This window comes from Xiphophorus maculatus, chromosome 4 (assembly GCF_002775205.1).
Source record: "Xiphophorus maculatus strain JP 163 A chromosome 4, X_maculatus-5.0-male, whole genome shotgun sequence".
Classification (NCBI taxonomy): domain Eukaryota; kingdom Metazoa; phylum Chordata; class Actinopteri; order Cyprinodontiformes; family Poeciliidae; genus Xiphophorus; species Xiphophorus maculatus.
This window is the reverse complement of record NC_036446.1, coordinates 4,908,449-4,926,733: the sequence shown is the minus strand read 5'-3', so window position 1 is coordinate 4,926,733 and position 18,285 is coordinate 4,908,449. Positions and strand designations below refer to the sequence as shown.

General features: G+C 37.0%; 1 protein-coding gene across 2 annotated transcripts in view; it reads left to right on the top strand.

Moving 5' to 3' along the window:
- The window catches only part of mapk8ip1 (mitogen-activated protein kinase 8 interacting protein 1), a 44,200-nt gene that overhangs the window by 1,525 nt on the left and 24,390 nt on the right, over positions 1–18,285 (top strand). The window contains exons 1-2 of one of the 2 annotated variants that reach the window (XM_023332885.1): positions 4,526–4,897; positions 11,363–11,474. In XM_023332885.1, the coding sequence (XP_023188653.1) occupies positions 4,842–4,897; positions 11,363–11,474 (168 nt within the window). In that variant the 5' untranslated portion in view covers positions 4,526–4,841. Of the gene's footprint in view, positions 1–4,525; positions 4,898–11,362; positions 11,475–18,285 lie in introns of those variants that run through there. The other variant, XM_023332884.1, reaches the window with a different exon arrangement.

Here is an 18,285-nt window from a genome sequence, read left to right as displayed (position 1 = left end):
TATCAATCCCTCTCGTACTTGCTGATGTTAAAAACAGGGCAACCACACTGCTGCATTTGCAGCTCTTATACTTGATGTATTTATTGTCTTAAATGTGGGAGCAGTTCCACTTTAAGCTGAAAACATTAGTTCTATTAGGGGTTTGAATACAATAACATTTTTAGTCAGCAAAGTCAAGGTGCAGCAAAATACATTTCTGTATAGTCAAATAACATTATACAGCTAGCTATTCCATAGTTTTGCAAATGCATCTTGCATATTTAAGCTGAGGTTTTGGGGGGGAAATGAGTTGAACCTACAGTCTTGAAAACCAAACCAATAAAGCAAACTGTGTTGTTTGTTGTTTAGGTTGTTCGCCTAGTTCTCGGTTCAGTTGAAGTGAACTCTGGCACGGTTCGAAAGCATATGCAAGCGGACCAGAAATCACTCCAAAAGCAGGAAGCAAACTATGGCGCAAGGCATTCTGGGTCAACAGAGCCTAAATAAACGTGTAATTCTAGCACTGCAAGGAGACATGGCTTGTGGTATTTTACCAGAGACAAAAGAGAAATCCTACAACCACTAAAATCTTACAGTACTCCATTATTGTTTGCACTGTGTGAATAAGGAAATTTGTTGGAAAAGCACTGAAGGTACTTTGGGAAGTAAATAAAGCATATACTCCAATCTAGAAGGTGGTGTTGGACCTTAAATGTTTTGGCAGCAGCCATAAAAATAGAAGAAGAAGACCTTGGGGAAACATTTAGTTTGTATTAAGGTGTCAAGAGACATCTAGTGGTGAATGTTGGTAAGTGCATTCTTTAATTTAGAACTACGCAACACTTTTACTAGTCTGTTACCAACCGGACATGTTAAGCAGCAGCAGCAGTTCAAGTTGTGTGCGTAGCTGACAAAAGTAAGTTTAACCTAATAATAGCTGCCTATACAATTGTCGTGTGTTTTGCTGCTACAGATACGCAATGTTTAATTTGGGTTTGATATTATTAATTATTTGTTCTGTAATATTTGAGGCTGTTTGTTGGTGGGCGCTACATGCTAAAGCTAACCGCATCAGGTGCAGTGTTTGTAAACTCAGTTAAGCATCGACGTTATGCGTGTTTAAGCTTTGGTTATAATAAGTTAATCATACGGTGGGGATGTAAAGGTTGAAAGTATATATGCCAAGTAGATTTATCAATGCAGACAGCATGCATCTCTGATTTTATTTCGGTATTTTATAGACCACACACAAAGATACACTCTTACATATTCAGACGAAACGTGATGGCTGCTGTGTGTCATCTGCCCACACAAACGATCTAGAAGCATCCTGCCTGCCCTCATCGACACCCCGAGGTGGATATCAACAGCAGAATCCCTTTGCAGTCTCAGTCTGAACCTAAAATCCATAGCTATCGGACTTAGTTTGCCCAAGGTCGTTTGAACCTCTTCGGGGGGTTTGTGTCGTTTCCTTCAGTAGTTCTTGGTGCAGCGCCACCACAGACGAGGAGGTGAACATGTTTTTCGGAAGGTTTGGATTATTAGACAGTTCTGTGTGAAAGTGAACCGCACTTAAAAAATGTTGCAAGTTTAGTCCCCAATCGAACTGAGACTAGAAGGTATTTTGCCCATGTGAGAATATATATTTATATTTTTTTCTAAAGGAACCTTTGAGCCTTCTTGCATAAACCACATGATGGCAGAGCTCTAACATACAGTTGGAAAAAAAACGAAAGTTCTTGCTTTTGATGGCGTTTTTGACAGTAACCTTTACAAACAGATAACTTTCAAGTTCCATAGTTTGACTGCATCCAGTCAAATATCTCAAAACCTGTGTGTTTTGCAATACTCACTGGTAGTGATTTTAGATATGAGCGATATAGGTCTTTGTCTATAAGGCATTCCTGTGAGAAAATATGTACCTGTCAGTTGGTGGTTGACAATTCAGTCTATATCAGATTTGATATCTCATTTCCTTATTCAATAAATGGCTAATCTTATATTTTTCAAATAATATAGACTGCATGTATCATTTGTTGTTGAAATTATACTGGTGAAACTTGAAATGAGTTATTTGATGCTGAACAGATATTCTAAAAGTACTGTTTGAGATTCTTCAACCAGTTCTACCATTCAGTTATTCTTTCATTGTGTGACTTGCAAACTGTGAAGTGATCCGTTCAGTCTTATCTGCAACAGTGTGGCTTGTAAGGAATGATAGGAGGCAGCATAGCAATACGCACAGGACCACAATGCTGAATAATGACATTTTCCAGAAGGCTTTTTCATTGACTTTTATTACCTTTATGTAAAAATGTTTTCAGGATTCTTCAACTGGTTTGAATTGTAATTGTCTGGCTCTCTCGTATTTAAAGATAAGCAGGGATGCAAATTAAACTGATTTGAATTTCACCCTCAGCAGGAACTGACATCCTGGACAGTAATTGTATTGGTTGCAGCTCCACTCTGCTGATTATTTACTGCTGTCTCTTTAATTCTGCTGACCAGACATGTATTCACAGACGGCACCGCCCTTCTTTGAATAAACTGCAGGTCTACTTTGTCTCTGTCTTTTGCAAAAATAATCTATCCCCCACATATCTTTGGAAATTGATATAAAATTAGGGCAATTTGAACAAAATTGACAACTTCTGGATCAGCTCATCTGCTCTTTCTAGATTGAGATGGCTTTAAGTATACACCAGGAATATATTTTAAGGAGATACTAACAGACTCTAGTTGAAGGGGGCCCACTTGATGTAATCACAAGCTTTTATACAGACAGGCCACAATGAACCCTGGTGACTGAATTCAGCAGAGCATGAAATAGGAGCTGCCAAATGATGTGGTAGGTTGTATGGTCAACCCTTTCTGCATACCTCATTGAGGTTATACCATTTTAATTGTGAAGTGATTTAAAGTAATTTAAAAAGTGTTAAAACTTCACACTTTCATACAGCCCCTGCATATTCTCTGTGGGTTGGGGCTCAAATTGAAGCGCATTATCACTTTACCTATGAAGCTGCCGTCAATGGAAAAAGGGGCTTGCAAATGTACCTCTTATTGAAATCTCATTTCTATATAGTAGATTTTAATCATTTTTCAATATTACAAAAAGTAACTTAGTTAGTAAGATAGCTACTTTATTAGTAAGAGATTTAAACTCCTTGCTTTTAATGCCAATTATTTGTGTTGCACCTAGCAGTATTCAGACATAAAGTTCCAAAAACTGATAATAGCTACTCAGTTAGAAGGGTGACGTCTGATATTGTCAGGTAGACATAATATACCTAGTTAACTTTCAATACTTGGAGAGTAAATCATTCATTAAAATGCTGCAGTTCAGGTGAGTTGCTTTCACTACCTGCAGTTTTCACCACCAGATGGTGGTTTTAGTTTCAGGCAGTATTTTAAACATATCATTATAGTCTATTGGCAAGCAGCAGAATCTAAGGAACAAAGGACAAGAACTTCTAATACAATATTGAATAGAAGACAGATGACAGAGTACTTTAAGATGTTATGCAATAAAAAAAAACGAGTTTACAATCTGAAGGACAGATTTCGTCAAGACAAAAAAGTACAAAGTTGAAATTACTTTTTTTTCTATTCTTAAATCCATGATGCCTGCAGCTTATATAAAATACAGAAACAGTAACAAGAAGGAAATAAACATTGATTATTAATGTTGGCCCCGTTTGACTTATGGGATCGATACCAAAATGTTAAAAAATGACATGGCTGATATTGTAATTCTGAAACTTTTTGTCTTACTAATTTGGTTTCATTGAGCTGGTTAATGTTTCAGACTAGCGATTAGACAAATTAGGCCAATATTTGCTATTTTTATAACACTGGCTATCAGCCCTGTCCAAGTACATTTAGCTCATAACCAGGGAGTTGAATGTTTGATTAACAAAGTGTTTTGGGGCTTTTATGGATGGTATTTTTGTGAAAATTTCCTTGTAGCTTTTCAAAAACTGTTGTCATGTCTTTATCTGGTGTTGTGGATGGACTGTTGTTTTTATCATATGGTTTTCTTTCCACATGACTTTAAAGAAATTTACATCAGCACTATGTACTAAAAAGTTGATACTTCTCAAGTAACATACTAACAATTACAAATAAATTGCTCAGTTAAGGCTGCCATAACAAATATGTTGGAGGAAACACACTTAAACACTATAAACGATAAAACATTTGGTGTTTATCTGAAAAATGATGCAATAAAGCATAACTTAGTCACACTGTCATAAAATCTTCATAAAAAGCCAGCTATGTTTAATGTGCTTTATATTGCCAAATCCAAACATAATGTCACAACAAACAAATAAATATAATACAGCACATTTTGTTAAGAAGATAAATGGAGAGCTAAACAAAAATGAATAAATGCAGACTTTGATGACTGATGTTCCTCATGAATAATTTAGCTTGACACTGTTCAGATGAGAGAAACAGAGACAGGGGAGTGTCCTGTTGTGCTGATGTTTCTCCTGTTGGGGCTTCCCGAGCTGTTGAATGATCTGCTAACACCAGCAGTTTTCTGCAGTGGCGTAGTAAATCTGATGCAGACAGCACCGTGCGGGTTATATAACACTACTCCTCTTTTGGCAGCTTCAGCGCCACAGCTTCAAACAATTACCCCATCTATCTCTTCCCTCCGAGCGAGCGGTAGCAAGTGAAGCTTTGAATCGGACTCCTAGCTCACCGACCCGGGCAAGCTGTACCCCTCCTCCTTTTTCCTCCGGCTCTTTTCCTGTTTGCTCCTCCTTCTCTCCCTCCCTGCTTCACTTTCTAACCCTCTTGCGCCTTCTCATCTTTCTTTTCTCTTGCCTGTGGATGCCCTCCTCACGTACAGAATGGACTCAGGAGGGGAAGGAGAAGAGGGTTGGATGGAGGACCAGTGGGAAAAATGGTAGGGTATTGTTTTTGTGAGCAGCCGCATGGATGAGTGTGACCTTGTGAGTGTGTAACTGTATTTATTTTTATTATTTTATGCCATTTCCTTACATTGGAAAACTCAAGCAGGCAAGCCCTTGAAGGAGACTGGATGCACGAGACTGCACATTTATTTTAAGGAGGATTGCAGAACGTGCAGAGGGAGAGGGCAATTTGACCAAAAATAGAACCTGAGAAGTCTTATGTTGTGCATGTACGTTATGGCAACAGCGCTGGTGCAGAAGAAGCACTCTGTGGAAGAGTCTGTCTGTTTTTACAGTTTGTTTTCATACAGGGGATGATGGAGTGTTTCTTTTTTGTAACTTGATGTATTGAATCTGTCAGGACAGTCCTGGTTCGGCTCATTCCCCCGTCTCGTCCTTGCAGGAGGGCGAAGCTGATGAATAACTGACTGCATTGAGTCTTGTGATCTTTTGGTTGGGAAAAAATCCTGTGATCTGTGAATTTACAGGAACATATAAAGAGAACGACTTTAAAGGTATGCTTGAATCTGCCAAGATATGGAACTATTGGCCAGGATATGTTGATAACAGAGTATTGGCTCAAAGGATGTTTGTTACATATTCAGACATGTTTGCTATAATTTAGGTCAAGTAAACTTTATTGATCTTTTTTTTGAAGTTCTGTTTATGTTTTCTGAGCCACCTTTTTCAGATCAATACCTTATTTACCCACAATAGATTTATTGAAACTTTATAGTAGCATGCAGAGATATAAATGTTCCAGGCACATAAACATGGGGGAACTGAAATGCTTATTTATTTAGTTTCTTAGTATTTGTAAATAAAAACTATATGTTTCAAGGTATGGATAAAAATAGCTCTGTTGATTCTAGCAGGCTCAACTGTAGACTCGCATAACTAATAAGCTGGTTGGGGCCGTCATTTCCTGAACGTGAGGTCATGCTGTCCTTCATCAATGCGCGCCAGGAGGCATGCCATGAAGACACACAAATGCCAGTTGGCTACCCTGTCACCTCCCACTGTCAGAATAATGCAGCAGTTTAGCCCAAATCCGTAGTGGTACAAACTGAAACATCAATCCTGCAGCGCTGTGTCCATCTGCACTACATGATTTCTCCATGGAGAAAGTGAAAATGACCTGTTAAAAGTGCGTCTTCAGCCAGAGACTGTCCAAGCAGCGAAATCCACAGCAAACCAATTTTTTATTTGACATATTAATATCTTTCTTAATTCAATCCATGAGTACTTCATATTAAGGAAAACAGAAAAAAAATTAGTTGAACTATGAAAAGGAGAAAAAGACGATTCACTTAAAGAATAACTACTAACATTTTCTTTTAGCCATTATAATATTAGACACGACGATGTAAAACAATCCAACAAATGTGTACAACAAATATGACTTTAAGCTTTAAGGGCAATGAATTTGGATAAATTGTCCATCTGATTTATTATTGAAATGTTATGCATAAGGAAAAGCAACATTTAAACTGAAATGTAAGCGTTTTTATTAGACACAATTTATTGGTTATCATTATCATCAAACTTGCTTATTGGTATCATATCTTTTCCAATCCTGTTACAATTTTTCCTGTGTAATGCCCTCCACTTTTCTGTCATCACATTGTACCGCATCAATAATTTTTGAGAAGTTATTGCTGCTCTGCCATGCAGCACAACTGAATGAGCGTTATTAAGGCAATAACGTACAGAGCTCTTGGAGCGTTTATATTTCAAAACCGAATCACATTTAGTGAATTTGGCATCCCCCCCTGGACTCTGTTTGGTCCGTTTCGCTTTCTTCTTTTGGGATGTCATCGCCATGATTATTTCTCTTACAACTATCATCTGGCTCCACTTAAGAATGACTAGCGGCACCCTCTTCTGGATGGCAGTCACACTATAGCACTGAAAGAAGGTTCATTTAAATGCTTTGAATGCTAACACGTTTAATGGGGACTTTCTGTGTGTAAATTGATCCAGACACTTGTTGAAATTTGTGGATTGTATGGTGCCTTGCGACAGACTGGTGACCTGTCCAGGGTGTACCCCGCCTCTCGCCTGGAATGTAGCTGGAGATAGGCACCGGCAACCCTCCCGACCCCATTAGGGACAACGGGTGAACAGAAAATGGATGGATGGATGGATTATTCTGTAGATTTTTGCTCATATTAGGAAAGTAATTCTAACTGTTTGCATTGTTAGAACTACCAACGGTTAATTCTAACTGTTAATTAGAAAGGAGGTCCATTTAAATGCTTGAATGCTTACTGCAACAATTGGAATGCAACCAACAGTTAGTTAGAACTGTTAGAATTAACCTTTGGTTAGAACTAGTTAGCTAGAACTAGTTCTATTGACTAATTTTATTCAATTGAACAAACTACAAGTCAATATCCTATTGACTATCTAATAGAACATAGATTTTACTAATTAGAACCAATGTCCATTGTCTAACTAATAAAACATATTTGTGGATTTTACTATCCTGTAGATTTTTGCTCATGTTTTGCCAAGGCAAGGAATCCAGTCTGACTAATAAAACATTGGTTTTATTAGTTTATTATGCACAAAATATGGCATACTTTATAATATTCTGGACATAAAATTAAATCTTAAGTTAATCTTTCCTCACTCTCGTCATATATTGTTTTCTAGTAATTTTGCTTGTTGTTTTTCCAGCTTGTAGAATATTTTATAGATCATTGCTGGAAATATTTATAACAATTATAAAGATTTGTTGGAAGTTATGTTTTAGTCCATCTACTGTATTGATAACCCCTTCCATTATTGAGAATGATGTACATATGGCAAACCCTTACCAAACTGAGTCCCTGAGATACAGTATGTAAAGAACAACTGTGTTTACATTGGTTTTCACATCAGCTTGATCTAAATTTACAGTATTTGCCATGTAAGTTTGCACACTGCCATTTACCATTCTCATTGCCTTCTAGTCTATGTGATGTCTCTGTGTTTCATTGTGACAATGTAATTTGCTATGTCTTTCACTGTCTTGCTTTGCTCTGGTGGCTGCATCCAACTTACCAACAATTCACTGTGGCATCAGGGTCACTCTGTCCTGTCAAGGCGTTTTATCTCCCACCGCCTTACGGTATTTTCTTTTCCCTTTTCTGTTTCACTGTCCGCTGCCTTTATTTGTTCTTTATATTTCATGGTCCGATCATTACCTTAACCTCCTGTTGACCTCTCTGGTCATCTCTCCTTCTGTCCTTGTGAAGACAGTTATCAGTAAACACGGTGACAGTAACATAACATTAAGCTTATTGGGATTCTTACTTTATCATTGCACTTCCTTCTCACTTCTCCCTCATAAAACTGTGTATGGACTGTGGGCACTGTTGTTCAATAACACAACAAACACCATATGCAAATATCAGAACTTTAAAGAAATGTGGTAGAGTTAAAGCTCTGCACATCATTATTGTCCTTGGATAGTTGGGTTAACTCCCAATGCCCTTGATGCCAACCTTTTATATAGACTGTAGTGAGTTCTTATGTTCTGAAGAGTGGTGGAAATAACACTGATAATGGAAAGAAAAAGACAATTTTGAAAAATGGGGGTAAAATTACAACCGATTACATTAAAATTTTTGAAATAATGTCATCTTAAAGCCTTAAGTGAACAAAACAATTCTGAACCACCCTTGATTTTAACACTCAATGACATCAGCCAATTGTAAGCATAAGTAATGTTTCCCATCACATGGCAAAAAACTGAGTAATTGAACCCCTTCAAGATGAAAATATGCTATTGATTGAAATCAAAATAGTTTCCTATAGGGGATCAATCAATCGAATCAATCAAATTTTATTTGTATAGGACATTTCAGCAGCAAGGCATTTCAAAGTGCTTTACATCATATCAAACACAGAAACACAATGCAATATATAGGATCAACAATCAAAACACAACATGGGATATACTCAGTGGGAAGTATAGATTTAAACTATGTGAAAGATGATAGATTTTTTTTTTTCTACAGTAGTTTAGTGAGGATACAATGTAAACGTCCTATCAATAACTCAACCTGAAAATGTTAATAAGAAAAACAAAACAAAATACTGTGCAAATTTGTGATAGCATGAGATTGAACTTAGGCTTTTTTAGAAACATTTACTCAGATATTATTTTACTCTAGTGCTTTTAGAGTTTTTATTTTATTTGTTGAGATAAAATGTACAGTAAATGATAAGAATGCAAAAATGACAATGATTTAAATTTATCAACCCTTTTAAGTTAATCCTTCAGCTTTCATCACCTAAATTATAATTGCTAAAGATGGTTGCAGCTGTGCCCACATATGCATACAATCTTAATGTAACCAGGAATGACGGATACATTAGCACGGTGGCTTACCAGCTTACTATTGTCATCTAGGTTAACTTTAGCTCACTCTCTATTAGTTTTTTTTTTATTTTTTATTCTTCCAAAAAACGTTTTACTACTCAGCCTCTGAACTGCCTGCAGGGTAGAGAGATATCAGGCGGACATGATTGAGGATCAAGAAAATTGAAGCATTGTTTACTTGAAGTTAATTGAATCTTGTCGGAGACAAAAGGACAATCCGTCAAGGATGCAAGGATATTTAGGCATGCTGCTCCAAAAGCAAAAAGGTTGTCTGTGTTTTATGTGCTGTTTTCTTCATGTTTTATGTTCCTAATTTGAGGATGTGAAGGCGAGGAAAGAGTGGGCCCCTGCAATAATATGTTTTCTAGAACAGTGGTCCCCAACCCCCGAGCCGCGGACTGGTACCGGGCCGCTCAAGAAGTAATTAAATATTTCCGTGTTATGTATTGAGTCTGGAGGATCTTTTATTTTGAAAATCCTTTAACCGGATTCTGTCGGTTACGTTTTGCGCGTCAACATAGAGCCCACAAACAGCATCGGTTTCGGTCTCCTCCCGACGCGCACCCCCCTCCCACCCCTGAAACCCCCCGGTCCGCAGCAAATTTGCAAAGTCTTAACCGGTCCGCAGTACTAAAAAGGTTGGGGACCACTGTTCTAGAGCATACGTATACTTCTGTCACAATATTGTATATCTACTTTGCATTTCTATCTAGAAAGATATTCTTCAAAATGTTTTTCTTTTTAAGCATAATACTAAAGCTGGCATATAAATATAATTGAATGCTGTTTAGCAAAGCTTGTGATAATAAATTTTGCTCTGTATATTGTCTTACTTTAGCCACAATTCACTGTGGCATCAGGGTCACACTGTCCTATAAAGGCACTCCATCCCATTCATTTCTTGGTATACATAGTTTGATCACCATCCAAAGTAGACTTTTATCACTTTTTTAGGCATGTTGAAATATTTTTAAGCAGAAGCGTGGCAATGCAGATGCGATATATTTACAAATGCAACAATGGCGCAGAATTGACACAGGAATTAATGCTTTCATGCCATACTCTATAAAGCGGGGCACATCAGAAGCAGCATAGGTACTTCAAAGACATACAAGACACACAACTTAAGGTCCTACAAAAATGTGTAGTAAAATGTTTTTCAACAACATACATGGCAAAATGAGAAATAGTGTTATAGCATTTTCATATGTTCTCTGGATTCTGGTGACTATTTTTGACCTAAAGTTCATTTAGGTATTTTAGTGAGTAAGTCATTATTGCATTTGTATTTTTTTACTATAAATCAGTCACAGTTGTGTCTATAATTGCTGTGAAAGTGGACATGTAACATAACAAAAGGAGAAAGCAAAAGATAAATGTTCATTATTTCCTATTGACCAATTGAAGGATATTTTTAAAGTTATTCCAGTAAGATTATTAATACAGAAACTAAATGAAGTCATATATTTACCATACATTTAAAAGCACTGCAAACATTACATTAGGGTGGTTCTTGGGATTTCTGATCAGTGCATTATGGCTTGAAATACTTTTTAAAGTTGGTGCTGCCTCTTATTTTCATCCCACAATGATTTGACACTGATTTTCTGTAAATTTTCTTTTTATTTGTCATTCAGACATATTTCTAAGGTATTCCAGGAGAAAACCTGTTTATAAAAATATGGGTGCACAACCTGGGTTTTTAAACCTATACCTAATTAAACCACAAGACTTCTGGAGATATGTCCTTAGAACAGATCAGACCAATGCTTAGTTTGATTAACATCAGACACAGTATACACACACACACACACACACACACACACATCAAACCAGCTGTCAAGTTTGGTAGAGGAGGAGTAATAACTTATTTTGCAGCAACAAGACCTTGAGTGGACAATGAATTCTTCTGTATACCAATAAGTATGAGGACGCTCTAAAACTTGATCAAAACTAAGTCATAAAAGCACAATATCATATAAAAAAGTGCAGTAAAAAGTCATTGACAATGATGTGAAATAGTGGAATTAACTTCCCCTTATCTCTCTCCCTTCCTCTTCTCATGTTAATCTTCCCCTACAACTAGGCTGACTCATGACATCAGTCTGGACGAGTTTGAGGATGATGACCTCTCGGAGATTACAGAGATCACCGACGAGCGTGGAATGAGCCTCAACTGCAACGGCCCTGATATTAAAGTAAGATTTAATGAGTCATGAAATTTCACGAAATATGCAATGACTTTGCTTTAGGTTTTTATGTTACAATACTTTATAATTTAATGCAGAGGTTTGCTTAACTAACCTCTGTAAAATGAATCATTATATCCTTCAGCTATTGATTTAACTTATTTACTAACTATTGATTTCATTTCTGCTACACCTTACAAATTGTTTAGTTTAGCTTAGCTGATTCTTAAAATGCATTTATGGCTCCAGTTAATAACTAAACTCAAGAAAAGATTTACATATTGACTTAAGTGTGTTGTTTTTCAGTTTTGCTTTTAGGACACAAATATTAAGCAAGACAATATTCATAATAAATACATTTACAATTAATGTATTTGTAATGTCACCCTGAACCTACCACAGTTCTCTAAATTGTAAAAATATTGTTTTCATTGGAAGACATGAGAAGAGGCATACAATATATATTTTTTAAATTAAATCAAAAAAATAAAAAAATTTTGTCATCAAAGGAGGCTTATAAGTCACAAAAAGCATAATAGTTCAATCTATGTTTGGCTTGTCTGTATTGTCCTTTTTTATGCTTTTCTCAGTATATAATAGCCCCATAAAAAATAAGAAATATTGAATCACAATGTGTTGCAATATTGAAATTGCAAAAAACTACGTGGATGCAATATTCCGTAGGATATAATATTTCAAGTGTTGTCTTAAAGCTCTGCTTACCAAAAATATATATGCGGCTGTTAGGATGGACTTTTACTGCTGTTTATGCTAATAGAGCCCCCTGACAAAGATAGTAAAGTTCAGAGAGAAGGATGAGGATGCTGTAATGATGGAAAAGGAGGTGAACAGGGAGGAAAATGTGAGACATTTAATATTGTCAAAATTTTATTGTATAGTATTGTAGATAATGTTTTGACATTATCATGTCTAACTTAACAAATAAAGGTTTCATAAATTCATGTAAAATTCATTTTACCACCACATTTAGACATGAATTCATTTTATAATGAATTTTAAATCCACAGTTAAATGAGTATTTTGTTCAACAATATATTGCTGCAGACTCCTAATAGTACTTCAGCTAACCTGAGCAATGTTAGCTAGCTTTTACAGCAGTGGTACCCAAACCCCGGGCCGCGGACCAGTACCGGTCCGTAGACCAATTGGTATCTGGCCGCGCAAGAAATAATTAAATATTTCCGTTTTATGTATTATTTGAGTTTGGGGGATCTTTTATTTTGAAAATCCTTTAACCGGATTCTCTCGGTTACATCTTGTGCCCAACATTGAGCCCACAAGCATCAAAATGAGTTAGAAACAGATCAGATGTCTTTGGAAAGTTTCTTTGCGAAGAGGAAAAGGCCCAGAGAAGAGACAGGAGAATGGAATTATCCCGGCAGATGATTCCCACATTCCAAGCCCACTCTGCGTGATATGCGGTGACCGGCTCGCTAATGAGGGAAAGAAGCCTTCAAACTGCTTTGCCACATAGAGACCAGGCACCCTGTACATAAGCAACACTTCGGGTGTTATTGTCTCTCATCACTCCCAGATGGGACCGTCTCGTTGCAGAGAAACAAGCTCAGGGCTCCCATTAGTCATTATCGTGAGTTAAAATTTTCACAAAAGTAAAATGTTCGTTTTTGTGGCGCGTCTGTATCTTATTTTGAAGGGATATGTAAAAGTTACCATAGCGACCAGAGTCAGAGAGCATTAGGGCAGTGGTCGAGACAAGATGAGAGGAGTAGAGCTTGTGAGTTTTAGGTCTGGTTCACACGGCACGATTTAAGGATTGTCGGCCGATTTTCCAAACTTTGGTGACCACACACGACATGAGCCAATAAAAGTACAACAGGCTCGATCGATTCATGTGTCCAGCCACATGGCAGGAGCAACACACCACACACGAACCGATTCCACTTACGAACATCCCAATTCCAGAAGAAAATCCAGTAAAACCCCCAACATACCATACGTGAATTTAGAATAATCAAACACAGATGACTATGTAGAAGCAGCAGTGATAGTTTGTGGACTCATTCTAAGCGATAAAAGACGTAAAAAGAAAAGGCGTTTCATAAAAGACGGCGGGAGCAGCCGCTCTATTTGCTGCACTATGATTTGGAGGTGAGTTATGTTTTTTTCGTAGTTAACAATTTGAACTGATTAAACATAACCACATATAATAAACATATATAAAAATGACATATAGTAAAAAAACATATCATCTCCGATGTCCACCGGATTCTCAGTTGCGCCATGTCAGCTGTTTGGGATTCCTCTCCGTTCTTACTTCACTGCGCATTTTGATTGGCTACCTGTCACATTCAACAGGCTGCCTTCTCGCTCCCAGACAGGGAAAACTCCACAGGCTGCGATAATCGGGCCAAGACCAACACCTAACACACCACACACTGCAGGACTTTGTAACATTGTCGCAAAGGGAAAATCTGGACAAAAAACCAAAAAGTCTTTAGCGGGAACACCAAAATGCAGAAGCATTATCTGACCCCCCGCCGGGCTGCAGAAAAATTGCCAAGTCTTTCCAAGCAGTTATAAAAAGGTTGGGGACCACTGTTTAATAGCCAGATTTTGTTATATTGATCTCAAATTTACTTGAGTGAAACATGATTAAAAACTGGAGCAAGTGTAAAATTCAGCCCTTAAGGAAAGATGTGCTGAACCATAATAAGTAACATGGAGGAACAAAATAGCCAGAAGTAGATTTATTATTCTGTCAGATCTGCTCTGTTACCAGTGAACCACCATCACCACCTCCATTCAGCTCTGCTGCAGTATCCTTGGCAACTGAGTGGTTGAGGGGCTTTTCAGTAACATTTTCTAGTGATCCATCTTTGATCATTTAGCACTGCGTAGGCCAAACTGATAGGAAATCCTCCAGAGAGCTGTGAATATATTTGAGGTTTAGAAGGCTGTTCATTTTCTCAGTTTTTCCCCATCTTACCCTGGGAGCTAATTATAGATCAGATTACCAAATGTGAGCTCTCTCACCGGAGGTGTATTTGTATGTGAACATTGATGACTCATTCTCTCTCAGGGGCCTTGTGAAGGTAAAATTTCACAATGGGTTTCTGAATGGCAAACACCAATCAGGTGTCATACCAGTCACAACAACAAAGCTTCCGTGTCCCTGAGTGACTGCACTTCCAAGGTACAAGGCTGTTTCTGCCTGGCTTTTGCCGACCATGCATCATTTCAGTATAGGGTTGTTGTTTAGCATTTGAAAAGAGTCAGCTGCATTTGGTCTCTAGTTTATGCATCAGTTCTACAAGAGTTTGGATCACGACGTAGATCAAACTGCTTGGGTGGGAGGAAAAGGAACCCCTCTCTTTGTCTATATATATATATATATATATATATATATATATATATGCGTGGGCGTGTGTGTGTGTGTGTCATATCACATCAGTTCTTAAATCTCTGCACTGCTTCCAAGTTTGTCAAAAAATAATTTTACGTACTACCTATAATTAAAGTGTTCTGAACTTAACGATTTTAAACCCAAGTATTATTCCTTTAAAGATAATTGACACAGTTTGGATTGGGTCAGCCTAATACAGTTATTCCCGTTTTTACCTTTCTTTGTTGGATATGAATCCCACAAAGTGACAGCACTTTGTGTTGGCAATTACTGATAAGTCAATTATTGATAAGGATTTATCCAGAATTTCTAATTTTATCAGAAAAAACAAATGATAAAAAAATATAAATAGGATTTTTTAAAAAAACATTCAGCTGCAGTCATCAGCTTGTGAGGGTTCTTGAAAAATTTAAGTAGTGGTGACCACATCAGTAAGGTCAACACTAGAAGGAGGATTCAGAATGCATTTTGCCTCATCAATCATTAACAGGAAAATGGAAGGAGGATGACTTCAGACAGCAGTTCCTGTGTCAGCAGGGCAAGGTGAATTAGATGTTCTGTAAATATGTGTGGTTCTTAGAAAAGGTCAGGGGTGCACACACTGAGGTATGTGTAAAATACAGACAATATGTCCTGATACTTTGAATTCTATGTTTTGTAAAGTCCTTTGCCTTTTGTGAAGCCAGGAATGTAATGGCTCAAAATTTAGTATTGGGACAAATCAAAAGTACTTTAACTTACAACATATTCTTATACTGAATAAGTTGTTTTTTCTCTCAAACTAATAATATTGGCATTTATAAATAGCTGTTTATATGACATGATTCATCCAGTAAAATGTTGTTTTTCTGGAGAAAGGCCTTGTCAGGTCAGGACCTAGAATTTTCTTAAATAGTTCTAAATTAAAATAATTTTCTCCATTTCTTTGATCAATTTTTGCTCTGTTTGGGACTGAAAAGAAGACAACGGAAATTGTGTTGTCTCCTCAATTATTTGGATTGTGCTGGAATTGATGAGTGTGTTTGTGTCTGTGTTTTTACTGATTTACTGCTATCTGGCACTGGAAAGAAAAAGGAATTTGCAAATGCTAAATATTTGCAAAAATGAAACTTTTTGATAACTTCCTGTATCTGGTGTACTCAAAACCAAAAAGAGAATAAATTCAACTCGATGCAAATGATGTTCAAATTGCTCCCTTGTGTTGGACCCAAGTATTGTTTTTCATTTGTATGGATTTAGGGCAAACTGCTTTGTGAATATAGTTGAGAAAAAAAACAAGTAGTAGTTTGAACCGCTTGCAAAAAATGGAAAGAATTAAGATTGTGAATTCTTGAATCAGTTGCAGTGGAATGTGCTTTTTTAATATTGCAAAGTGATTTCATTTCTGACATTTAATCTGGTATTACTGCTGTAAAGGTCACTTAACTGATCTATAAGATATATTAAAAAGTTTGCAGTTGAAGATTCTGTGCTGTTTAATGTTCACATTATTTAGTTTAGCTGGAACTATTAGCTTGGTTAATTCCTTTGTCAGATATGTTTCTCTGCTTAATTTTGCCCAGCTTTCTGCTTATAGAGTTCGTCTGTGCCTCTTGTTATTTAAAAAATTTTGTTTGAGTTTCAAGAGAAGACAGAACAATTCACGTACAAATAACTGTTCTTTTTAGAAGATTTTATAGCCAACCTGTTTGTAACAGTGAAAGGTATCCGGATACATGGCTTATCCTGGCAAAGAAAAGACAGGCCGGAGCTCATCAAAAGACATATTGAATTTCCAGTGCACATGGCTTTAGTATTTAAGGGTTAATGTGGACCAGATCAAGCTCAGACAAAGCATAAAGAGATTTAGTGCTCCTTAGAGACATGGGATGACAACATGTATCATCATTACATCCACTCAAGGCGGGACTGGGAGAGAAGAGTGCTTCCATGCTCATGTGTAAGGATTAATTGATCTGATGTGCAGCCATTTGTCATGTGTGGAAGGTTGGCGAGAATGACATTTTTGGGTGGGGTCACTTGACTGAACAATTACATTAAAATGTCTGTAGAAGCACACAAAAACACCCAGGGGTAGATGCATCAGTTGTTTGCAGACACTATTTGCACACCTGAGTTTATGTGTGTTCTAATTCTGAAAATAGATGCAATGACAGATCTATTGCAGCAGTTTACTTACAATTAAATAAGAAATTATTTATGCATGTATGTATTATTTACATTTTTAGAAAAAACTTAAAAAGCAAATAGCTCAGGTTTTGCAAAAATCAGAACTGCTGGTGCTGAGAACATAATGTTGTGATGGCTGATGGTCAGTTTGGTACGCGAGAAGAAAAAAGGGCCAAAAAGGATCTGATATAATGCTGACATTAACAAAACCCAAATCAGGGATGTCACAAATGGTAAAAAGTATTCTCTGTGGAAAGATTTGGCTAATAATCGTGCACTTAATGATGGATAGGATTAAATTGGCTCCTGCATATATTTAGCAGAATCTGCATCATGAATCAAGTGCAAATACAATATGCAAATATGTGGAGCAAAAGAGTTGTGAAAGATGGAGGAAATCTCAATGCTTCTTAAACGTACAAAAAAAAGTATTGAATAATGCATTTTCCAGACACATCTTCATGTCAAAATGTGACCACAAATGAAGCATTTTTTATTGGTTTTTCTCATGGTGAACACCATCATCACAGTTGTTTTAAAATCGTTGTTTTAGAGATCAGAGTCTTATAAGCACTGCTATGACGGTGCCTATGAGCACATAAGCAGACTTGTTTCCATAGCAACAGTATTTTTCTTACCCACTCCACGTGACGAAGCTGAAAATACATGAAGTGTTGGCGCGTGTGGGCATGCACAGACACACACGCACAACACCCCCATGGATACTGCTCTCGTCATCTCCTCTACACATGGTAACTGGAGAGGAAGCTGCCTCATCGAGTCAAGTGGACACAAGAGAAGTCCCTTTCTCTCTTGGCTCCTGTTTACACCATTTTCACAGCCATTTAGGGACATGATCATGCAGATGGACTTGTTGTTTTTGGGTTTGTTTTTTTTTATCTCTGAATGTATAATGGCTTATTAATGACCATCATCCTAGTCTTTTCCTTAATTTGTAGGAAGCTTTGTTCAGCTTATTTTTAAATACACTGCGTTGAATATGTTAAGCAAACAATTGGTCAGATTTTCATTAGGAATATTCAGAGGCAACAATTGGACTTTAAGTGTTGCTGCTTTTAAGTGTTTCCACATTGATATAGAAATTGTCTTTACTAATACTACCAGCTACGACAAGCTGATAAAATTAATAATCAAACGAGCTGAAATAAACATAACATTTTTATGACCTGAGATCAGCTGTGGTTAGTCTGCTCACTCCATGATCTCAGGTAACAGAAGCTATTTTTTCTCATGTAATGTATTTTA